The 25,882-nt window shown below is 35.7% G+C and overlaps 1 protein-coding gene across 9 annotated transcripts in view; it reads right to left on the bottom strand.

The window, feature by feature from the left end:
* SYNE1 (spectrin repeat containing nuclear envelope protein 1) overlaps window positions 1–25,882 on the bottom strand; it is a 276,624-nt gene that overhangs the window by 180,719 nt on the left and 70,023 nt on the right. For 5 of the 9 annotated variants that reach the window (XM_027903871.1, XM_027903873.1, XM_027903872.1 and 2 more), the window contains exons 4-13: window positions 21,343–21,438; window positions 19,393–19,476; window positions 16,311–16,331; window positions 15,942–16,034; window positions 14,313–14,491; window positions 12,739–12,935; window positions 12,488–12,597; window positions 4,718–4,825; window positions 3,828–3,965; window positions 2,491–2,655 (exon numbers count right to left, since the gene is read on the bottom strand). In XM_027903871.1, coding sequence (XP_027759672.1) covers window positions 2,491–2,655; window positions 3,828–3,965; window positions 4,718–4,825; window positions 12,488–12,597; window positions 12,739–12,935; window positions 14,313–14,491; window positions 15,942–16,034; window positions 16,311–16,331; window positions 19,393–19,476; window positions 21,343–21,438 — 1,191 coding nt within the window. Of the gene's footprint in view, window positions 1–37; window positions 179–2,490; window positions 2,656–3,827; window positions 3,966–4,717; window positions 4,826–12,487; window positions 12,598–12,738; window positions 12,936–14,312; window positions 14,492–15,941; window positions 16,035–16,310; window positions 16,332–19,392; window positions 19,477–21,342; window positions 21,439–25,882 lie in introns of those variants that run through there. The other 4 variants (XM_027903874.1, XM_027903880.1, XM_027903881.1 and 1 more) reach the window with 2 other exon arrangements.

Here is a 25,882-nt window from a genome sequence, read left to right as displayed (position 1 = left end):
ATATATTCAATATTTAGTAAACTTTTCACTCTCTCACCATCAAAGGATTTCAGGATTTCTCTCTCAATACTGCACGAACAAATGCAGAATGTGGTACGCGACCTGTATTCCTGCAATATGAATTGTACCAGCGAAAACCTTACAGCAGAGCACACTCCAACTGTAACTAAGCAACACTGCTTCAAACGGCTTCCTGGAGATTACATATTAAAATGAATGACTGGCAGAACCCTTTGAAGAGATACTGTTAACAGTAACACGTCAAGTCCCCAGTGAGCGGCTGAGAGGATTAGAATGGAGGGTATTTTACTGCATACAGACAGCTGCTGGCACAAAGTGCTCAGAAGCCTGCTAGCAAAGGAGATCATACAAGATTCCCCTTTTCTCACCTGAGAGCAAAATGCAGGCTTCTGTATTGATCATACATGTCTATTTACTCCTCTGTGCCAAGGAAGGGCTTCTACCCAGCCAACACCCAGTGTTTGCACAGGAGGAATCAATGGTAATTCTCCGGCTCAGCTCACTAAATGGCCCCACTATCACCATCAATCTGCCTGAATTTTCATTGTTTTCCACTTCAGCCAACACCTTGTTGTGAAGAGAAATAAACTAGTCATTCTCAGATGCAAGTGATGTGCTCATTTTACCATGGTGAAAACTCCTGTGACTAACAGAGTCTCAAATAAAGGAAAGACTTGGAACAAATATCTCAGCTGCATTTGAGACCTTGCCATACAAAAAAGGATCCCCCTAACATGCATCTCCCCTAGCAAACCCCCATAGGTTTATCTAGCATGAACTGTAAGCCCATGAAAAGTTAGATACAGCATTCTCATAAAATGAAATCCTGCTCTGTAAAATGACCCTCAGCAAGCGCAGACATTAACCTTGATTTCTGGATCTTTGTTGCAATATCAACTAGAATAAACTTAAGTGCTTGCCTGATTCCAAGAGGTTAGTCCAAATAAGCTGGTACGTTTTGTACTAAGTTCAAAACGGCCATAGGCTGTAAAGTTCACTAAAATAACCCATTGTCACATGAAACAAAGATAAAACGGAAGAGATGATGTCATCTGAACAAAACCATAACAAACAAACCAACCCCAAGGAAACAAGGAAACAAGGACTGAAAAAAATACACTAATGTATTTCTGGTAGTATCCAATAGCACATTAGGATTCATCAATTCAAATCTGAGCAACAAAACAAACTCCAAGAGCAGATATAATTACATATCCTTCTCTTGAAGCTTTTTCTATCCTACTCTCATGGGAAAACTCCTCTGGCACAGATTAACCTAAATCAAAGTTTATTTCTTGGCACAAAAATTCCTCACCACAGCATTTCTGATGCAAATAAAACACAGTTTAAGATACACTCTTTGTCTTTCTTATGAGCGTATCAAAAGCAGGTCTACAGTGTTCATAGTCTAAGACCAAAAGACTCTTTGACATGCTATTTTTAAAACAAATGCCAAATCCTATGAACCCCTAAATATTTGATGTTAACAACAAAGCTAGTGAAATTCAATATTATAAGAGACTAGACCCTGAAAAAAGACGTATCTTCCTCATGGATTTTAATATTGTTTAATTTTATTAGCTATTACTAAAGTTAGAAGAGCTGAAATTGTTCTAATAAAAAGTAATCACATGACCATGCAACTTTACAGCTTTTCACTAGATGACATCATTTTTTGATACAAAAACCCCACCCATATCCTAAACACAAAAAATAACAAATCCACAATTAAATTTTAGAACAGTAGTAATAGAGAAAGAAAGATATGTAAAACAATACAGCCTTACTGCCTCAAGTACTGCCTTTCTCTACATCATCTTTTCCCTTTTATTTACTGGCTCAGTTTCTTTTATCTTCTCACCAAAGTATTTTTTCACCAATATATTTTTCTCACGCATATTACATAAATGCAGAAAAACTTCACAGTTTAAATTTTAAATGAGAACTTGGACTCAGGAACGAATAATAGTACAGCTATTTAAATTCATCTGGAAAAGTTTCCTGTTTACCACAGCATGCTATCTGCCATCACAGATGGCTATCATGCTATCTGTCATCACAACCCTATGAAAATACACTTTATTCTGATTTTCTCCCCTCCATGCATATCCCCTGCAGTGATATCAACACAGTCAGTAGGTTTGCTCCCTCTTTCCTGTTTCACCCAATACGTTCTTACTGGTTGAACAATGTACCCAACCTATAAGCTCCCTATGGATTTTAAATAGAAATTAAAATATTAATACCTGGTATCTTTCAGATAAAAGAAGTAGGAACATTCAAAAGCAATTTTGAATATTGCTTGAAAGATACATAGTTCAAGTCATCAAGACAAGACACTGGCTTTAGCCACCATTAGGATGATACAACCCACAGAAACCAGAAATAATAATCTTTGTATAGTATGGATCATTTACAGCTGTGGAAACAATGAAGTTTAACGCACAGAATGAATGCATGTACATCTACCTTATGTTGTTCAAGCTTCCTGTGTATTGTATTTGCTGTTTCCTCATGAGCTTGTTGAACAGTTACTTCTTCCCTCAGAGCAGCCTCTGCTCTATAGAGCCAAGCACCTATGGTACCCAAAGGTGCAGGAAGAGATTTATCAAGGTGTATGTGCCAATCAAGAAGCTAGGAAATAAAAGTAAAAGGACTGAAATTCCTTCCTTGCTAAATTACACAAACAAGTACATTGATAAAAATCAGACTTTATACTGTAAGAGCAAAACCCCACATAACAGAGTATGTTTGAGACATAAATCTAGATACACTACTCCACATGAGTTTGGAAATTATAGCATTCTTGCAGGCAACAAAATCTCTGTAAGGATTTGTTGATTCATGTATTTCCCTTTCAGAATGGCAACTCAGTTACAGAATTACCACGAATAAACTGAAACAAGCTAAAGATCGGGATTTTCAACAGTTAATAGGCACAGTAAGGGATGCAAGACCTTCATCCACCAACGTAATTTAATCCATGTTCTCGAATAAAATCTTTATATCTCTATTTTGAACATATTTTACATATGCAAGGTGCAAATGAGTCTCAAAAGACTGTGGAGGTGAGAATATGGCAATAAAATACAGTGTCTTATTGGCAAACCTAGTTATGGGAGTGAAAACATAATGCAAATTATGCGAGAATTCCAGAATATTTTTAAACAAATCCTCTGTTAAATATATGACATAAAAAATACATATGTACACTATGAATATGCACTAGTAATAATGAGTTAATAACTTCTTATTTGGGACAAACAATACAACTTGCTTGGGATTTTCATTCAGTTGTACAAAATTACTACCACAAATACTAATATTAATTTGTTACTATTGCAAGCAGGTCAAAAATAGAAATAAAGTCTCATTTATTCATAAAGTATTCAGTGCTATAAAGAAAGGTTTTTTCTCTATATTAAAAAAAATGTTATATTAGAATTTCTCAAGTAACTAGCACTTTGCATTAGAACACAGGGTCTGGAAGGGGCATTGTGCATGCTTTTCTTTTTATGCATGTTTTGAACTTCACTAGGCAGTGTTAACACTTTTTCATTAAAGGGAAACCTCAAAGTACAGTCCTTTTCTTAAAGTTCATACTCTATCTTCAAGCAATATTGAAGATGATAGTGCAGTCAATATTCTCAAAACAAACACAAAGTAACACAACAGTGCTAGAAATTTAGTCCACTTTTAGGTTCCTAATTATTAACAAAATCAATAGTAAAGAAGTGTCTAAATGATTTTAAATTCTCATCCTTCATTTAATAAAAAATTATATAGCATAATAATTTTCAACTTACTCTGGAAGAAACTCTCTCCCATGCTTGCTTCACCATAGCTTGATCGAGTGATAATTTACCATCTTTCCTTAATGACTGTGTTGCCAGTTCAATCTGTTTCCTTTTTACCTCATACTGTACTTTGAAATGCTTAAATGACTGTAAAGAGAAAATCACATCAATGCAGTTCAGAGTCAAAGAGTTAAATTCGTCAACATTTATGGAGTACTCTAACCTATGACAAGTTTGTATTGATAGAAGTCCTAACCCTTCCCAAAGAGGAGTAGCACTAAACTTCTACACTTACTTGTATATTTATTATTTACCTATAGGCAGGACTTCCGTGTCTCCCTTCAGTTACCAGATGCCTGAACTCTATATGAAATGAAATAATAATCTATCAGATAAACCCGGCAAATGGAATTAATGCTACTTGGGACAACGGCTGCTTTTAGAGAATGGTCAAGCTTTCGGAGAAAATTTAGGCCAAAATCTGTATTACTGACTTAGACATTAACCTTTGTGAGGGGGGATAAAAACGAAGCTCTAAGCCCTGTCTTCTCCACCTGTCACTTCATCCAGCCGTCATTCGTACCTCCTATCTGCCAAACCATGCGGGATCTGGAAGGATGGCACAGACACATGCTCATTTCTAACTAGGACAGTTCTTCTTCACACTGCTAGGAAAAGCGCCGTGTTAGGCAAACCATCTGTGCACTGTCCTACGTAGCAAAGATGGTGCTGACATTATAATTCCTCCACCAACAAAAGGCAAGACAGTTTGTGCCCTTATTACATTAAACAACAGTATATCGGCTCACATATATACAGATTTCATAAAATACTGCAGTACTTTTACACATAATAATGTCAATAATTTCTTATCATACATAATTTTTCCTACTGCTTACCTGATATTTCTCTTGTAAGCTTGTTTCTGCCACCTGTGCTCGGGCTATGTCTCTTTCAAATTGTTCTGCCCACACTTTTAGGTCTCTCAGTACCAGTCTGTCTTCCTTCTATGATATAGTACAACCACACATTAAAAAAAAAAAAAACAACATTGCAGCCTATTAGTAGAGGTGACAGATATAGTCCAGAAATTAACATCTCTATAGCAAGTCAGGATCATTAACTGTAGCGAAAGATGGTGGATCCAATTTTCTTATCATTTACCTAACTATTTATCTTTATTATTTACCAATTTTCTTATCATTGACCTAAATGAAAACTCTGCAACTAGACATGAGTCTTACAGTGGTGAAATCATGACAAACTGGGACATTGCAGTGTCCAAGATATTACTTGTAGTTCTCATCTGATGTATTTAACAAAACGTCCTTTTAATATATCTTAATAAGTAATTTTAGTCTTTCGCAGACTTGCAAAGTCAATTTTCAATAAAAGTTAATTAAGCTGAGACAGGAGAGGATTTTTTTTTCATCTTTTACTAACATTTTATTAGCTGGTCTGTTATTACTGAAAAAGAAGTTATTTTCTGAGCAACTCCAGGGCAATCCTTGACATCAAGTTCACAAGGTCACAAGTTAGCAAAATATTTTACATGGAAAATTAAAAGAAATATAGAAAATCCAATTGTATTCAGTTTCCTTTGCTTCTATGCCATTTTATGGCTTGAAGAAAAGCATATTTGTTTTACAGTTTTCCTTTAATACTTCAGTCTGTCATGGCACCGCTGCTTTGCAAGGCTGCAAAGTTCTCTGCAGAACTCAGTGACCTGGCAGTCAACAGAAAAATACTAACAGGAAATCTCAGGTTTGTGAGCATGTGAACTCTCTGAAGCTTAGCAGATAACAGAGATTATTTTGTGCACTGTGTAAGCAGCCTGACCAAGTAGGACACAAGCGTCCATCTCAGATTTCCAAACAACAAACCATATGTGTTGGCTATAAATCAGAAGCTAATTTTTGAAACCAAAGTAGCCATTCTCCTGTAAAATTTGCCAGAAACAGATCTATTACAGTGAAAAAATACAATACTCCATCATCTAAGCTAATCATCTAAAATGAGCGATTGAGTTTTAAGCATTACATGAGAGAAAACTGGACCACAGGATAAAAAAAGAACAGTGTATTTAAGAAACCAAGTACTGTCTTTTAAAAAAAGATCCTGACCTGGGAAAGGAGCCAGGTATGGTTCCTTTCTTTGAAAGCTGCCTCAAATATGTAAAATATAACTTCCCTTAATAGTTCAAAAAGCACAGAGCTACTGCATTTTCAGCCAAAGAACTGACAGGTTCCTCACATACGAAAGAGACCTGTCTTTAGTGTATTTCTACTAGTTCTCTTATTGAACCTCTACTTAAAACAGCAATATTTGGTTGCACAGAATTTGGACAACTGATTGTTGCAAATATCACAGATACTATAGCTGTTAACTTGATAGCTGGGTAGTTGCACTGAGGTTAATATGATATTAAGCAGCTGTGCTGGAACAAAGTTCACTCTAACTTATGTTCCTGGCTTCTGACACACTTCTGGTACCTGAGAAGCAGAATAGGATAGATATGACACTTCCCTGCTCCAGATATTTCTAATACTGGGCTTTCCTTGACTGCACATAGTGTCTCAAGAAGCCAGAACTCCTAGCACTTACAACTTCTCAAATCATTTAAATATAGAGAAGACGACGACTCTTCTGGTCTAGGTGTGGGAAAATAACATCAAGATTCTTTGAAAAAAACAGCAAAGTCAGGACTACTCCCCTAGGAAGAGAATAACAGAATCATTTAGGTTGGAAAAAACCTCTAAGATTGTCTATCCAAACAAGAAGAACATAATAAGAGAGAATCTTAACTCATTCTACCATCAGAAAAAGAACTTTGGTATTAAATTTACTCTATTATTTAGAATCTATAACTTTAGTGAGACTACTGAGATTTCTGTTAATATTTAGCTGCCAGGTCCATCAAGGCAATACTAAAATATGCATCTTAATGGATTGAAAATCCTGTAACAATCCTGCTAACTAAAACTTTCAGTAAGGTATTCTTGACCTCAGTAAGAGAGTGTGTCTCAGTGTTGCATATATTACTTTTAATTCACACTATAAATTCAGTTTTCTAAAACACTGGCTTATATTCCTCTATGGCTCACATTCATATTGCTGAAAAGCACCTCCCTGAAAGACTTTGAAAGAGCATGAGTGTGCCATCAACTGCTCATACAGTAATCTGAACAAAATAGGTATTTTGTAAGGTTCCTGTCATCACAGGAAATTCAATAATGGCTGAAACTGGATCTGACTAAATCTTTTTCAAACAGACTATCACTGGGATTAAGAATATCTCTATGGTACCTGAAGGTAAAGAACACAGGAACAGCCTCATCTCTCTTAAATCATATACTGTTTCTCTGACACTAAGTGAAAAGGTAATGTTAACAGATGGCACTGAGTCTTCTAAAATTTTTCTAAACTAGTTAATTAGACATATTTTTGTTTACTTTGTTTAATTTTAGAAGATGTAGATGTTTCAGTAACGGTCTAACTGAATGTTTTTAAAGATACTGTGCAACAATGCATGATAAGATTTTTTATTTTATTCATTCATTCATACATTTTTGCAGGTTTCCAGTTCAGTGCATCACTTATCACCTGCAAACGTGGTTCTGTGGTCCTGGTTGATACTGAAGCCCTTTAAAGTCTCAGTTTGGGTAACCAACAGAAAAGATTCACTTACTTACACACCAAGGCACTAACTAATCATTAACACCCCACAGAGCTATCATTCTTAAGATTTTCACTAGGGCTTAGTGGTCCTTACTCAGCAGAAAACATCAAAAGGACATCCTTACAGATATGTAAACTATTTCCTAAAGCCCGCATGCCTGAAGCAGCATACAGATCAGAAGGTAAACCATCAAACAAAAGTTATCTAGAATAGTTATAACTACCTGCGCTTTCCCCAGCATGAGGATCGTTGATCTCTGGCAACATTTATTTGAGTTCATCTAAGACCCTGTGACTCACTCGGCATGCTACTTCCAAGCAGCATTTTAAAGTATTAATTTATCCTGACACCATTCTATGAATATTCCCTGATTTGCAGAGATTAACAGAACCGGAGCACTCAACTGACAAAGAACATCAAAGAAGGTAATTAGAGAAAAGTGTTTATGAGTTTCAGTATATTAAGGGGGTACAATTTAATTTTACAAAGAAAATTTTCAGCCCAGGCTCAAAGTCAAAACATTAGTCTATTAACTGATATGCCACAGTTAATTTGAAAAGTACATAATAAAGAATACTATAGTTTTTGAAGAGCTAAAAATATAATGAAAATTTTAATTATGGACCAGAAAAGGAGTGCTTTTTTTTGTTCTCAAGTATGTAATTATAAACCAGGTGAACTGTTCAAATTCTCAGGCACAGGTACAATAGAATTTTCAAATAGTAACTTTTAAATCTAAAAATATTTAAATCACCTGTTTTTCAGGGACATTAAAGTACTGTATTGCATATGTACTGAGAAAATCAAGTCTCCTTAAAAAAGTTTATGCATAAATTTGTTACTGAAAGTCATTCACTGACAACAGCATCACAGATGAAGGGTGAATGCTGAGCCAAGTATCACCTTCAGGGATGAGCTATTAATGACTACTGTAAAAGTAGACTAAATCACTGGAAGAGCTCAGAAAGCTATTTTTGCAGCTGCTGCTCAAGAAATTCCTCTTACATTGGGGAACTCTGCTGGCATAAAGATGTCAGAGATGAAAGGATTATCTTCTGAATTACTCGCTCATCAGAGCACAAGAAGAGAAAGACTTTGCATCAGAAATACTTTGAGGGAATGTGCTTTCTTTGTAGTTAAATTTATACCATGATAAGGAAATCAACGGAGCTTTAGCCACTTCAAATCTCCTCTAGCTTAAGAAGCAATGCACTGAGGCTGTGTAAAGCTAAGAATGTATAAGATCCCATTAAAAATGCCCAAATTTACTTGAATGGATTGAGAATATAGGAATAATTCTGCTATCAGTATTAATCTTCACTTCAGCACATCACGAAGTAGATATACATAATGTGAGATGAACTGATCATAATTACTTTAAAATAATCTTTTTTTGCATATATCTTTAAAAAAACCTATACCAACCAAAAAACCCTGTGAGTGTGGAACCTGGATAATTAATTGTATCAAGTCAAACTATAAACAGTATTGACTGACTGTGGCAACACCTGTTACTTATTTCATAATATATTCACTTTTGCAGTCTTCCAGTTTCACTTCTGAATGTTCATTTCATATACTGCATTTTAGCTTTCTGAACTTCTCTCAGTTAATACCAGAAAATTATAAGTGTCTAAATGTCTAAGATGATTTAAAAAGTATATTTCTAAAAATACCTTATGTGAAAAAGGAGAAGCATATATCACGCAATTACACATGAATATGCTCTCCTTCCAACCCACAGTCCACATATACCACTTTCACAATCACATTCTCTAATATCTACTCTATAAACCTAAAGACATACAAAAATATCCATCTAAAATGAGATTAGATGTGTAGAAACATCAAGCTATAATTTATTCTTTTTCATGTTTATATTTAAGAAAACCAAAAGCATAGTCTGAGTCCTATTTTAGGAAAGTTATTGCTTTTCTATAATATTTCTATTAAGTCATTTGCAAAATTAAGCATTTGGCTATTAGGATCAGCTCATGTACGAAAGCAGACTTAGATGTATCATGACCATCTATTTGTTTTTTCGGAAAGAATAACTTAAGGCTAGCAAACCAATGTACATAAAAAACCCCCAAATCTAAGGTCATACAAGTGCAGGATGAAAAAATATTACAACCATGAGAGGTCCAATTCAAGCAATTATTCCAAAGCATATACCCTTACCTTAAATTTCATAAAAGAAATGACAAAAGTTGAGATTGCTTGAAGTTCCTAGCAATAGGAAACAATTGGGGAAACAAAAAGCAGGGGGAAAGAAAAAAAAAAAAAGGCAAAATAAAATAAAGCAAAGCAGGCAGAAAGTCCAGAGAGAACAGTGAGAGCCACACATGTAGGAATACAAGATGAACTTAAAACTATTATCAAGCTCATGTGTCTGTATCATATCTAGTGAAGTAGTTTTCATATTAGATCTGATTTTCAGGTTGTCACTACATGATTTATTTTATCTGGAAAAATAGTTACTTACCTTAGAGTAACTGTGATTCTTTGAGATGTGTTGACTACACAAGTTCACATATGTTCATACTTGGTCCATGTATGAACTACTAGATCCCTTTTAATTCTGGAAATGCACATGCAAATAACTGTTCCCTCTGACCAGAAATAAGGGACAAGCTTCAATCATTACTCCAACCCTTTCAATGCAAATTCTTTATAAACTGAGCATTGAATCAGGAGGGAAGATGAACAGGAATTTGTGTGGACAACACATCTTGAGGAAACACTGTGGCAGCTGAGTTGGCTGGAGGGTGGGAGAAGAGGGTTAGAAATCTCCTTTTGCCCTCCTCCTCCCTGCCAATAATTACCCAGACACACTTCACTCTGAAGCAGGATTCTTCTAACTAAATTTAGGCATCTGCAGCTGAAAAAGTTCCTTTTCAGTTCTTTTTTACAAACCAGTTGTATCTAGCATGTACTGCCCAACTCATTCTACAGCAGGCACTTAACACAGGTCAGGTGGAATATACCCTAAAAGTCCTTAATTTTAGAAAACAAGAAATTAGGAATATCCCAAGAGTTCAAGGGATAAGAGTCTCGTAAGGTTACCTCTCCCAGGTACTTAGATTCTACTATTGTGTGATAAATATTTCTTTATTTATTTCCTCTCTACTTCAAGAGGAAGACAGGTTAAAATAGGGGAATTATCCTGGTCACTAAAATAAAGAGCATGTCTAGATTTCTTTTTAATCAACTGCCAACAACATTTTATTCTATTATTACCTAAGGAATGGATTAATCTGACTCAGTTTTAACTCTGTTGAAATGCTCTGCAACATAAGCTTTCAGAAGACAATTTAGGACACTGTCTTATGAAAGATCCCATCTGGGAAAGGGTCTATCTCTTGCTGGCTACAGGTGGAATGCTGTAAGTACCTAGCTTTCAGATTTTAAAGATGGATAAATCCTATCCTAAATAACTTAACTAACCAAATAATGTAAAGATGGACATGGATACTCCAGGTCAGTAAGAAGGACTACAGTTCCTCCGCTAGGAAACAAAGAATGATGACATTAGAAATTTAGAGCATTGTCAAACTCTTACTTGCTTCTCAGAGTCTGGGAGTTACTTGTTTCTGCAATGTGACATGCAAGAGATCAGTAGTTTTACCAATATTTATCTGGATTCCTAGTGGAATATCTTAGCAATATCTAAGAAGAGAAAGTGGTCCTGAAATCAGCATGTACACATGTCAAATTGATTTGTGTGGTTTTGCTTCCTACTAATTTAGTTGGAATTCTGGTGGAAACTTACTAGTTCCTCTTTCCTAACTTGGGCTACCATCTCTATGGGTATAGCCAGAGGCAGGCAGAGCATGGAGTGGCTCAATCCTGCATTCTCCTGCATCGTCTCTACGTAAAGCTCGGGAGAAGGTGGTGAGGTTGTTCCTCAAAACCCAGTGCCAGCAGAGGCAGCAGACCTGCCCAAAAACTGAAACAGAAACTGCACTCTGTGCCACGACATGGAGATGACAGGACTGCCTCAGCCTTCCACAGGCCACAGCATGAGGCTTCAGTGCTCACTCTGTCTGCTTCAGCAGCCCCATTGCTCAGTAGAATGCTGCGATGCTGGCACACGTATATTTTCAGACCAATGCTGCAGACAGCAAAATGAAAAACTCCAGTGCTCAGGCACTAGAATTAAACAGCAAAGCTACAGCTACCTTAGCCACACATAGTGATAAGGAAGGAGAATCACTCCTTTCAAAATTCTTCTCAATCTCTGTAGGGAATGCAAAGAAAGATAAAAATTGCTTCTTCTTTCTTTCTTGCTGGGGCTGAGCAGATTGTCTCAGCAGTATTTCCTGTGTTTGTCATGAAGAAAGCAAATGATCAGGACTAGGAAGTGAGTCATGATAGCTTGGCATTGCTGAGTATAGTCATATCAGTGCAAAGCCAATGCACTAGAACATACACAAATCAAATCCCAAGCAAATAACATGATTGTAAACAATTCCTTAGAGCAAACAGTCAAACATCAGTGTAAACAGAAAGGAACGGGTATCTAAATTGTAAATGCCTCTCAAGCCTGAAAGCCCAAAGACTGTACCTAAGCAATCTCTTGGACTATTCTTTTTCTTATTCAGAAATGCAGCGTGATAGAAACATAAGTGACACACTGCTTCAGGTAACGAATTATTGAAATCTCATTAGTGTTATCCTTGAAAACTTCTCAAGGAACTTTAGGATCCATTGGTTTGCTACTATTTACAATAAATATTTGATTTCTTTTTTGGCACTGCTACTGAAAATAGAAAAACATCTTCAGGATCACCATTTTATTTTCTCCATCCACTAGTAAATATCTGGAACACTGGTTCCTTTATTCTGAGCTAATCTTTCCCAGTTTTCTTATTGTACTTGCTTTTCACTTGAACTGCTCATCAAAAGGAAACATAATAAGCTATAAGAAAGTTATAAAATGCATTTATATTATTTTAAAAGCCCCCCTTCATGAGAAAGAGAAACTTACATCATTCTCCTGCACATCAGTCACTGTATGATGAGGATCAGGATAGTACTTCAAAAACTGGGCTACATAGGTCATGACAGACTTTTCATCTGGCTTTTCAACATCCACATCTAAACAAGCATAGAACATGGAATATTAAAATTTTAGTTGAATGGCACAAAATGCTAATTAAATTCTAAACATAGTGAATTCGCACATCTGATTGAACTCACGTAAGTAGTTCAAACTCTTTTCAACTATGCAATAGGTACCTTCTGGATCAAGGAGCCTTGGAATTCCTAGTTCTGCTTCTGCAAGTGTGAAGGCTTCTTCCAGGTTTTCCCTATTTGATCTTCCCCTCACTTTCTCCATGTCCACTAAGTCTGGGCGGATAGCATGAATAACAGAATGAAATGCAACACCACTTCTCCAACTTTGTCCAAAATCTTTGATTTCAATTCCAACTTGCCTAAAGAATATGAAAGAAAAAAGAAGTTACCAACAACATTAGTACTACATGAAATAGGGGAGGACACATGATGCTTCACCCAGTCGTTACCCATCATTAAACCTAAACCATTCCTTTTTCCTGTAGTGCTAACTAGGTCAACTACAGCTCCATCCATCCACTGCATAAATTCACTTTTACCTATGAAGATACAAGTGTTTTTTCTCATATACATGCTGTATTTCTCTGCAGTGGGTTTGGTAGTGGCAATAAGCCAAAAAAAACCCAGCAAACCCTCAAAAAACAACCAACCAACTCCCACCCCCCCCCAATAAAAGCCCACAAAAAAACCCCAACAAAACCAAACCTGCATTAACCTGCTATTTTTTTAAAATGAAAGCATGAACACTGACATCACTGCTGTTAAGGGGAAAATGTAACACACACATTTCTTTATGTTCTTATCAAAAGCATGAATGATACTATAATTTCATACACACACTTAGACACTAAGATGGTCTTGCCATTGGGAGGTTCACAGCAACAAGTAACTCTGAGTGAAGGCTTCATTCAAAGCTCACTGGGATCAGTGAAACGCTTTCACTGACTTTTAGGAGCTAGGCCTTGCAAATTACTATGTGAAGCAGTACTAGGCAAAGTGTACCATCCTTCTACTAGGCTTCTTTCAAAATAGTTTATCCACTCTTCCCAATAAAGTTGAGAGTTTCATTTATGAATCTATTTGCATTTTGTTTCTTAACAACTGGAAAATGCAGCTGGAAGCAGAAAAAATGTGGGATGATCTTATCAAATAAATTAGAAGATTCTCAAATTAACAAGAGATAGCAAGAAATAACTCAAAAAAAAACTTGGATTAAAAAGAATGACAATTCAGGGCAATTTTTGTAGTAATATGCCCCTTGTATCAAAAAACTGCAGGAGAGAGAGAATTTTTCACCACTTGCCTTTCAACAGCAAGTGTCAGAATGTAATGCTTTTACAAGCTCTCACTGAAGAATGCTAAGTCAGTGTGGGACTGGCAGTGTCACATCGAATGTTTTGGCATCAGGACTAATACACTGTCATTCAGGCATCTCATTTCCCTTTAGTTCCTCATTTTGTCAGAGATAATCCCATTCTTTAGTCAGAAACTGTAAAATGTGATTGCTTTTAAAATTAATGCAAATCATTACTTATTACTTGATTGTTGTACGGTGGTAACATTTAGCAGTCTCAGTTGTCTAAAAGAATATGGTGAGGTGCTATATAAATATATATCTGTAGGAAGGTACTCTGTAACTATTGAACAAAAGGAGGATCCCTGACCGAGAGAGCTTAGAATCTGAGTAAAAAGTTTGCACTTAAGATATAGAATCAGTTAATTCGTAAGTTACTTACTTTGCTGCTGTGTACTGTAACCATTTTAATAAAGCCTTCCTGGCACTTCCTTGGACCTTGGTTACCACCTTCCGTTTGCTTGGGGGACTTGCAGTTTCTGAACTGACAACGCTTTCCACAGAAGAAGTGCTGCTAGACAATGACTGCAGCTGTGGGAGGTTGCTGGTAAGCTCTTCAATCTACAGGAAAAAAAATGTTAATGAACTCTTTGTAATTAATTCACACCAGTTTCTACACCTAGAACAATATGCAAGTGTGTCATGTTACCTATTATGACAAATTACCATCAAAATAGAAGGCTTGAATTCAAATTATAAAACAATTCACTAATTTCCGAGGAAGCTCATTCAATTAAAGAATGACAATGACTTCAGTGATCTCATCTGGATAGTTCTTTACTTACTACTGTACTGTTTTGGCATAAACTCAACTGAGGTTTTTCTTAGAGGTACCTGGTGAAGAAATAGTGAATGTACTGCAACTGCAGGCAAGTGCGTTCACAGTGCTTGTTGAAGGTGTAGGACAGTTATGTCTTTCATCAAATGAAAATCATTAACTTTTTTAAGATCATTAACTTCATTAACATCTAACTATCTTAGTTCTTTAAAATGACAAAACTATATCCAGAGGATGTTGCAAGATCTTGCAAGATGTTAAAATCCAAAGTCACATCACAGAATGAGTCTGCCACAATGAGAAACACACCTCTGATGCATTTCTACTTTCATTCATGTTAAAATCATGTATCTGCCTGTGACAACTAAAGAGTAGCTCAAAAAAATGACCCAAATAAAACTGATTCAGAGAACTAGAGTTTCAATAAGTCTGAGAAGCATAATATTCTCTGTTCATCTGAAAGAGCTACAAATTAAAGTGTTAATATCATTCCGACTAACTTTTATTCTGAGAAGATCTAAGCTATTAAGGCATCACAGTGCTTGGTGCTAAGGAGAACAGCATCCCTGAGTTACATCATAAGGGAACCAAAGCACTCCATAAAGTGGAGCAATAAAATTAGTTGGTTTTTTAAATGTTAAGCAGTGACTCACTTTGTTAACCCATATGCACAGGATTTAGGAAGCCAGTTTTCACTCCCACCTAGCTTCAACAGAATGCAAATGATTTCTCCTCTACAAACACAACCCTCTCTCAATCTACATCATTTGCAGTTAAATTTTATCCTTGCAAATATCTGCATCTCCTAGTGAAATCACCATTTTTACATGTATGGTTTCACAATAATTACTGTCTGACACCAACTACACTGGAATTAGACATACAGCACAGTCACCACTGAGGTTGCTAAAGATACTTGTAACAACAATCCACAATTCTATTTTTTTCCTCTTTTGGTCTGTTGTATTCTTTAGAAAAAGCAGAAGAATATGTTTCAGTGATGAAGGAACTCCATTTTAGGCAAAGACCAATCTACTCTAAAGATAAGTATCTGATTTTACTCAATGTGCAATACTCTGACCATCAACTGTTGCTTTTTTTCAGGAGCAGATCCTCAGCTAATTATGAAGTGACTTAGCTACAGTGTAGAACCGGAACTACACAAGCTCCTATGAAATTATAACCTGAATCATTATTTGAGCAATCTACACTGAAGTATAAGAAACGTAGTACCTGAAAATATAAAATTATGGTCCACACCAAGCCAAGCACAATAGAAGGCCTGCCATCAGCAATATCAGTTGAGTTAATGTTGACAAGCTTAATCTATATAGGAAAGAAAACGTGTTATTACCACACACAAAGAATAACAATTATAAAACGCCTTTCAAATAGGTTTTATATTTTAAATGCATTTCTGCAATCAGAAAGTTTCTTAATTAAAAACCATGAGCATTGAATGGTGCAATTTCACTTTTTAGACAAGCATAGCTATGGGTAATGAAAGATTTTTTAAGACCATTGCATGCTAGTACTTGTAGAAAACATATTTAATTTCAAGCAGAAAGAACAATAAAAATTAGATAGAAACATTGTACAAACCGGAGATCCTCTGTATACGGACTAGCATGAAAAGCAAAGGGAAAAATATGATACAGAAATAAATTTTAAATTATTAATTATTACAAAAATGCATTATCTAATCTTATCATGTGAAGAAAGCACATTTTTTGCCACATCTTCTGACACATTTAAACAGGAGAACAAATTAAATACTCTGTAACAGATTTTAAATTATGCAGAGGTTTCTTGATATAGTTCTAACACAGAATGAATGAAAGGAATGAAAAAGAAAAATGAGTTTAAGAATAAAAATTGGAAAAAGAAAAAGGAGGGGAAGCATAAAAGAAAGAAAACAAAAAACAATGCCACTGTTCTCCAGCAGAGAGCCTTTTATTGTAAAGGACATCACAACCACCGATTAAGGTTCCCCTGCAAGACAAACCTAACTATAGCTCTTCTAAAAATAGAGTGGGAAAAAATTAGTTGTCCAAGGTCACATTAAGTTTTCAACAGAAAGGGGAACAGATTCCATGACTCTTAACTCTCAAATACTAATTTGTAGTCCAAATAAAATATCACCCTAAAATAAGCTCATAAAATAAAAGGCAGGAAAGGAGGGAATAAAGAATATATGATATAGAAATTAACAGATAGATAAAACTCAAGGAAATAGAATAAAACAGGTAGTATTGGAAAATAGGTTAGTAATTATTTCCTCAGCAAAACCAAGAGTCAGCCATCAATCATGATAAAAATATGAATGACTGCTAAAGTGTTCATGCACTGCAAGCTTGTTCATAGATAAAGGCTATGGAAAAAACTTGGAGAATAGCCTAAGGAAAAGCCAGAGAATGGCTTTAGGTAATCTCATTTGTGTTTTTAAAGCATAGGAAAGACTATAGTTCTCTGAACCAACAGCTGGAAATGTCAAGAGCAAACAAAAAAATTGTTCTCCCAAGCTGTAAAATTTGTTAAAAGGTTGCTTAGGAAAAGGCAGAGGAGAAATCCCCACAGGTTTCCAGTCCTCTTCACCAAGAAATTGCACAAAACTCTTTGAAAATTGGCCCTACCTGTTTCTCTATCAGTCAGTAAGAAAAATTTTCTATGACCTACCTAGAGAAAAAATATACCTCATTCTCTCAGCTGAACCAATTCCAACAAAACCTTCTCTTTTTCTAGAAAGTGAGGGCTCTTAATATGTATTACAGTTCAAAAGATTTACAGGGACTCAGCTAATGCCTCTGATTAGTCTACTGTTCACAGAAGCATAGACTATGAATTCTAGTTATTGTGGTACCTTTATCTTATATGCCATTAAAATGGATCTAAAACTAAAAATAAACTTTTCAGAATGACAAAAATCCCAATCCGGCCCAGAAAAATATCTGTTAATTGTGAGCTGCAGTTTGTAGTATACCAGGAGTATTTGCAGAATGCTGTTTCGACAATGAAAACAGGAAGTTGATTAAATGTGTAAAAAAGTTCAAAGTTTATTTATGCGGAAGCCCATGGAGGAAGGAGACCTTGCTAGCACTCCCCAAAGCTCTGTGCACAGCCACTCGTGTGCATTTGTTCACCTTTGAGTATGCAGTCCAGGGACTGCATTCAACTTCTAAAGAGGCATTTGTTGTCTGAAAAGCATCCCCACCTCCTGTGGGAGGAGAAGGGTGACAGACTGGCTGGACAGACAAATCCTTCAGAGTGGACTCAACCTATGGACCATGTGCTATGGACTACACTGATATACCTGATGTCCTGCATATTTCCAACTCCCTCTAGAAGAATATATGGCATATTAATATAATGTACATATGAAAGGAACTCAGACAAGTCCAGAAGCAAAAACACAGTGCTCCATTTCTGGCAATCTACCTTGATTTTTGGGAGGGTCAGTTTCCTAGCTGCGACGTTATGTTATTTCTGGGATCAAAGATGGGTCATTCAAAGTTTGGGTGATTGCACTTTGTCACCGAACATGTTGTGACATGTAAACTAGGGAAGTATGAGTGTTTTGCTCTTGACCTCAGCCTTGTCTTAGGTTATACAGGTCTCACCAGGAAACAGTTATCTCTGTATCTAAGCTTCCTCTATTTGTTTGCATATGATATGGTTTGTATCAACAAGCTATACTTCCTGAAATAGTGAAACTGTGAGCTAAAGCTGAATTTTGGTTCAGGAATATACTTGTCTTTGCTTTGGTTATACATTATTCAATTTTAAAAAGTTCTATTTTAGATTTCTTTCTACTGGCATCTGCCAAGATTGTTTCTCATGTAACATAAATGTAACATAAATGTAAGGTCAAGATGTCAGTGAGTTAAGGAGGGACAGTCAGCCAAAACCCAACAACTGACAGTGTACTGCATTGTGGAGATATAAAATTCATCAGGAGTGATACCTGCATGGAGAAAAACTTAACTGAAATGCAGAAATTAGATGAGCAAAATACCTATAATCTGATTAAAAATCCAGATGCAAGTTGTTACAATATGGAGAGAAAAGTCAGGGAAAAAATGTCTAAGTAGATTGCTTTTATTTGATATTCATATCTAGATCACACTGAATTTCTAGGTTTTCTGTCTTTTGCTAAGTTTGTATTTTTCTTCTTCTCCACAGCCACAGCACTGACCATACCAGAATAAATCCAGGAATTAGTCTGAAGACCTACCAAGCTAATAGGGGGTCACACTGTCCTAAATTTTCATATCTATAATTTCAGATTTTTGCATGTCAAACCTAGTAACGTCCAGAAATCTATTCTTTTATTATAAATGAATGTCTCTCCCGAAATAAAGTCCATTCTTTGCTGAGAACAGCAACAGAGAAATAGAGAACATGGGGAGCTGAAGATCACTTTACAAAAAAAAAAAAAAAAAGAAAAAAGAAAGGACACCATCCAAGATGATTCATTATTAATTAATTAAACAAAAAAAAGACAAGTTTCATCCTATACATTGCTACATGTTAGTGTTGGATCTTATAATTTTTACTTTACAGCAGATTTTAGGCACCCTGCAGATACTGAAGGCTGCATACATAGCTCAAATTTTGGAGAAAAAAAACACTCTTAAGGAAACAAAGAAAAAAAAGGAAAACCAGGGCTAAGTGTTACCATACCTACCCGTCTTCCTTCTAGAAACTTAAGAGCTGTGCCAATGTTGGCAACCCAGTGAATTCTCTTCAGCTGACGTCCTTGCTCACAAGGCTTAAAGGGAATCAACAGATGAAACTCCAGTTAGTTTTATGCCAATTTGAAAATGAAGTTCCAGGTTATCACCAATGCCTATGTACCTACAGCAGTCTGATTTACATGTAGAAATGCTCCTTGGAACAGTCAAACGTCAAATTGTGTATTTGCATATACCAACAGGGAGGACTGACAGACATAGGGGACATAAACGTAATACTTTCATTATTAAAAGGTTACATATGTCTGAATAACCTCAGGATGCCAGCTGTTGGCTTCAGTCCATAAACATAATCAAACCAGAGAACTGTCTTTCTTGTGTAAAATAAACCACTACTATTTCTATATGCATATACACACACACACACACTTGCGTGTGTGTGTTTGAGAGACGGCAACATTCCCTCAATGAAATATTTTTGCCTGCAATGTATAGGAAAAAGTGATTGTTATTTTAAAAAATCATTCTCAGATGAAGACATTTTACCTATGAATTTCCATTCCACCTATCTATTACTTTATTGGCAATTAAAACACCAGCTATCACAAATTCCCACTGAACAATGAATTTTGCTGAAGTTCAGACAAGTAGGCTAAAAAAAGACAGAACATATCCTAGGCTTCTAATACTATATAGTGGGATTAAATTCCCCACTGAATCTTATATTGTAATGCAAATATAAAACTATTATGATTTAAATTCCTGTTCATAATGTTATAAATGGGTTTAACATGGGCCTGCTATAGATGCTGAAATTACTCTTGCAGTAACTACAGGACATCATATGCTGGTATATATAACCTTTCAATTCACCAGACACTGCTCTGGTTCTGGAATATCTCTCATTTTACCCTAATTAATATAGGCAGGATACAAGCCAATGAATTTCATTGTAACATGTGTCCTTGTTAAAATTCGCTTCCTATTTTACTACTCCTGAGTTGCCACAAGAGGGAGGCTTTCTGTCTTTGAGTAACAGAAACAGAAGTGGGTATATTTCAACAGATGAGAAATGCTTGGAAGTACAGCTTTTTCCCATCTTATAGTAAAATCGCTTTTTAAGTTTGATTTACTACCTAATCTGGGGTTTCACTGGCAATCAAAGCAGAGGTGAAATACGAAAAAAAAGAGAGCACTTGCAAATTGCCTGCATGTGAGGGAACTGGCAACACTTGGAGCAAGCTCAGTGATAGACTGTTGTACTGCTCCTTCAGATGCTGTCACCTGATCTGCAAGTTGGTGTGAGGAAAGTCAGAGCCCTTGGCCTAAAATCCTTTCATTTTTCTCCTATGGAGAAAACCATCCTGCCCCCCTAGAGACTATTTACCATGTACACACTGTCCCCTCAGTACAAAACTTGGCTGTCAAAAAGCCATTTGGCATTATTTAAGGTTCTTTACATTAGTAAAGCAGCTGTCAAGGCAAACGGATATAAGCCCCCATGAAATGTGACAGGCTTGGTTTTTTGTTTTTGTTTCTGTTTGTTTTGGGGTTTTTTTTGTGTGTGTGGGGGGGTTTTGTGTTTTTTTTTCTTTCTGGGAGAAAGCAGTAAATTTAACAAGACTGCCCTTTTTTCAAGATGTACAGAAATAGCTTGCAGTTTAGACTTTGATTGTAGCAACATCTGAATGAACTGTGAAGACTAATAAAAATATGCAATTTTTATGAACTACTATGACAAACAAAAATGCATACAATCAAGAATGCCTGTAATAATCTATAATAATATTTTTGTAGCCAGATAGCCCACTCTGTGAAAAACTTGTTTTCCTATGTAGCAATAAGGTTTTTTACATTATTCAAATACAGAAAATTTTTAGAAAATTATATCCTAGAGAAGTTATGCAACTATCTTGTATATTTACAAGGAAGGAAGTTCTTACCAGCTTCTGCCCTGAAAGAACCTCCAAGAGGGCAATTAGCATTACTCCATCTTTGATGTCCTCAAACAGATCATTCACCAGCATGGGAGGATTGCGCTGGAAAGGGAGAAGACTTCAGATATTATAAAGGCTCACCAGTATTATGTGCTAACTCTTTTCCTTTCAAATAGAACCACAAAGAGAGTGGCTGGTCCCCTTCTTTGTGTTTTATAATGTTTAACATCAATGTATCCTTTAACCATTGCTTTGCTACCACATTGTTTAACTACTTCATGCTTTTGGCACAGGACTGTAACACTAAATGCTTTCTGCCACTGATCATACAATGGAAAAAACCTCCTTCTCCCTGAAACAAGCAAAGAAACACCACCAACTACTTCTGAGCCTATAAAATAACACAAAACTTACAGATCTATTACAGTCACATTTCCATCTACCAGCATATTTTCCCTAGCGTTAAGTATGTCACAGAAATTTCACTCTCTCAGTCCAAGGAACACAAGGAGCTGTATGAAAGAAAAATCCCTACAGCAGTGTGGCTTGTTGAGCAGTGCTGCTACTTTCTCACAGCTGACAGTTGTTACACTGAGTTGCTGTATTTCCTCTCCTCCAGGCCTTGCAGGCTTCTGGTGCTGTTAGCACTGTGTCAGCTCCTACTCAAGACAAATTGCTGAGCATATGTCTTTACATTTGCAAGCACAACAATGATGATACTCAAAAATATGTAAATAGATAATATTTTATAAATTTTAAATAACAAGGTCACATCATAAAGTTCTGTATTTTTAAATGCATCCCAGTTTGTGGAACTACTACTCTCAGCCGATCAGTACTTTAATGATCACAGAATGTCTTTTAGAAACAAAAAGTTTAAACTTGCTCCAGCTGACATAAAGCTCTATCCTCCATGAGGTTGTGAGCATTCATATACCTTTTAAGCATAATAGTGATGACAATAATAATACCTGCTAATTCACTAAAATGACAGTGAGACTAAAAAATTCTTGAAACTACTTTAGGTTTAATAATTTGCTTTTGGGATACTTCTTGAAAAGGGAGCTTGTACAAAAACTTATCAATTACTTTTGTTGCGTAGAAACAGATTTGAAAACATGACCCCAACAAATGAAACTTTGCCTTTAAAAAGGTAAAAATACTATAAGAAATCAGGAGAAAGCAAAGGTTTTTAGCTCCCAAAATCAAAACATCCTGTCTTAATTGTGTATATAAAATAACGCAGCACAACAACTCATTATAAGGGTATCTTTAGTTATAGTTATTTTTTATTTCCTATCAATGCAATAGATAGTGAATCACGTTCTTTCTTAATATAACACCACAGAAATCAGTGGAGCAAATTTTTCCCAGTCTTGAATCACAGGCAGTTGACATTAACGCAATTAATTTTCCTCACTTTCTATGTTATCATTTCCTGTTTGAAGTTTGGAGCAGCTTTGGTTTTATCAGTATTGCCGCATGACAAAATACTGAAGAATTATGTGCTAAAATAATTTAGCCATGAAGACAAGAGGATTATAGCAGTCGCCATCCTAATTCAACAGGATGTGACAGCCTTAAAAAAAAAAAAAAATCTCACCACCTATCTAACTGCCCCAGTAGTGGGCTGCATTTGCTGGAAGGTTGCCTAATTACAAGCACTGCCACTGTTTCAGCAGCGCACATCACGTCCTTACAATCAACAAAACAGGAACAGAAAGTAGATACAACACCTGTGCCACGAGATCTCTTGTAGGAAATCCCTCTAAGAGGGAAAATTAGTTAATTATACAGACTGTCAGAAACATTCTCTGTAATACTCTTTATAATATAATGGTTTTTACTACCCTGAATATGTTAACACCTAATTACGAGGAGGTAAGATGCTCATTGTGTTTTAAAAATAACTTGTTTGGACTTTTTAATACAAAAAATCATAGCATAGAGTTTATCTTATTATGATTCCAGTCACCCTCAGAAGTACTGACTGAGTTATATTTTCAGTGGCAAATATAAAAGAATATACTCTTTTACTTAAGCATAGACACCAATCTTACTTCCCATGCTGACAAAATTCAGAAAGATATACATACACTAGATGATACTGAGGAGTCCATACAAACTTATTTAGTGTATATGTACTATCTCACAGGCTTAAGTTACTTAGATGTTTTTCTAGCAGATCCTCCACGGAGATCAACACAACATCTTCTGCTGGAATGGGTAAATACCTACTGCTTGAATCCATAAATGTCAAATGAAGTGAAAGGAGAAAGTGAAGCTATAGACTGTTTATTTATTAGCCTCCAGAGAAGAAAGGTTTTGAGGGTTTTTTAAAAATGTATACAGTTCGAATCTATTGAATACTTTTTACTCCAGAGACTTAACAGTATTTAACTACTCAGCTGTCTTAATGCACTGCCAAAATACTAACTGTAAATATGTAAAAGCAGGGAAAGATAACTAACTTAAAATTTTGTAATTTTGTAATTATAAAAAAACTACAACAAATTGTAGTTTTAAAATTTACTCCAGATTTTGGCTTTTTGCATGTAAATGTATAGCCCTAGAAATGCAGTCAACTGACATGATCCTAATACACTGAATTTTGAATGTTGGAAAGCCTGCGCAAAGAATTTAATCAAGTCATTTTTCAACCAGGAAAAAAGAACATTTAAAAAGTATATGAAGTTACCTTTCAAAATCCTGTAATACTAAAGAAAAGTTGTCAATTATAAAATTCTGGAAAATAATTCTTCAGCATAACTCAGAATATACTTCAATGAACAATCAGACATTAAGTTTACAACTTGTCAGGTCCACACTATGATTTCAGATGGCTCAGTATTTCATTTTGGTTTTTTGCAAGTTTCTTCAAGAAAGCAAAATAGCAAAATAAGAGTAATGATCTGCGACATACTTCATTGCACAAATTTTGTTAACCACTCATTTATTGCAGCATGTGCAATCTCAGTAGTGTGTAACCATACTTAGAAACAGGCATGTCATAGAGGGAGGCACTCAATACAAGTAAGTTCATGTGATCTGTAGGAGGAATATGAATTAATTGGGAATGAATCTTAAAGGTTTTGAATGTGGTTTTCATCATATTAAATATTTATTTAAGTAACTGTATTTAAAACTAATCATAAATGAGAATTGAGGAGAAAATGCTTAAACTTCTTGCTTTTACAACTTGTCTAATTTGCTGTAGTCTTCAGAAATTACTCCTAATGACTTAAAGAACTGAACGTTGGTACGTATAAAAAATATTTGACTGACAAGCCCCAAAAAAGAGATCTGTAATAGACCTGAAATCTCTAGAAATTGCTCCTCTGACACAGTAATAAAAGTTTTGTAAAATCCAAACCTCACATATTGAACCAACATATGCTTGCTAAGCTTCTGTCTTTTATTCCAACACTTTTTCTTGAATTTATTTTCTCATTTGCATCTTTGCTACAGGAATCTTTTCCTTGCATCCTGTACCTAACTTCTCTAATGAACAAATTCTACTATACAAATAGCAGTATCAACATCATAATGAAGGCCAATGCAAACATTGAAAATTATTTTTGCTACATTAATTTTCAAATAATGATTCAAAAACTGAAGAAATGTATGAAAACCTATCCACATGCTCAAACAGGAACAAATCTATGTAACTACTGAATTTGTCTCTGTAGGGAAATATATGTGAAAACACCATGGAGAACATGAAATTTCCATTACTCTGTAATAGCTGGCCCACTTCTCCACAACAATTTAATTCCTAAATCCATAAGCATATAGGTTTTCATACTCCTTGCTGTTAGTGACTATTTTTATTTCTAAAGTCTGAGGGACTTGGTCCTAAGTTTTACAAGATTAATTTCATCACACAAATAAATCTATTTAACTGTTATTAAATTTATAACACTGTTTAACATTAGAGGTTACATGCAAAACTAGTTGAAAACACAGAGTAACTGCTGAAGCGGAAAAACTACCAGTGAAATTATACTCATCATGCAGTCAAGATGGACTTTAGCTTATTTTCTTTTCTGTGTCAGTGACTCAGATACCTGGAGCCTCTGTTTTCACGTTTGAAAAGGGCAAAAAGAATCAGCATCACTTAGTTAATTTATGAAAACTGATGAGGTTCTTGCAAGACCAAGTTACATTGTAAGAACAAACTAACACAATGGACAGCACTGTTTGTGAGAGCCGTAAGTCTTGATATACCCACTTCTTTTTTTCCTTCCTTTCTTTTCCATAAAAGATATAATTTTGTAATTTTAAATGCCTTAATGTAACTTAACTCTCGGGTTTACTTCAGTATTATATAAATATTGCCGGGAGCCCCCGGTGGTCTAGGGGAAATGACACTGCACTGTCACTGCAGAGACCCGGGTTCGATTCCCGGTCGGGGCCCCTCCCCGGGCAGATGGAGCTCGTTAGCCCGTAAAGGCAATCCATCTACGTCCTGAGGACCTCGCTGCCACCGTCCAAGCGTGCTTGGCCCCGGCAGATGAACCTCAGGATTAAAGGGTGGGCTCAGTTC

Source organism: Empidonax traillii, unplaced genomic scaffold (assembly GCF_003031625.1).
Source record: "Empidonax traillii isolate 1590-97213 ecotype Southwest subspecies unplaced genomic scaffold, ASM303162v1 scaffold997:size582561, whole genome shotgun sequence".
In the NCBI taxonomy this organism is placed as follows: domain Eukaryota; kingdom Metazoa; phylum Chordata; class Aves; order Passeriformes; family Tyrannidae; genus Empidonax; species Empidonax traillii.
Note: the sequence above shows the minus strand (reverse complement) of the source record. Positions and strands in the feature narration are given on the sequence as shown.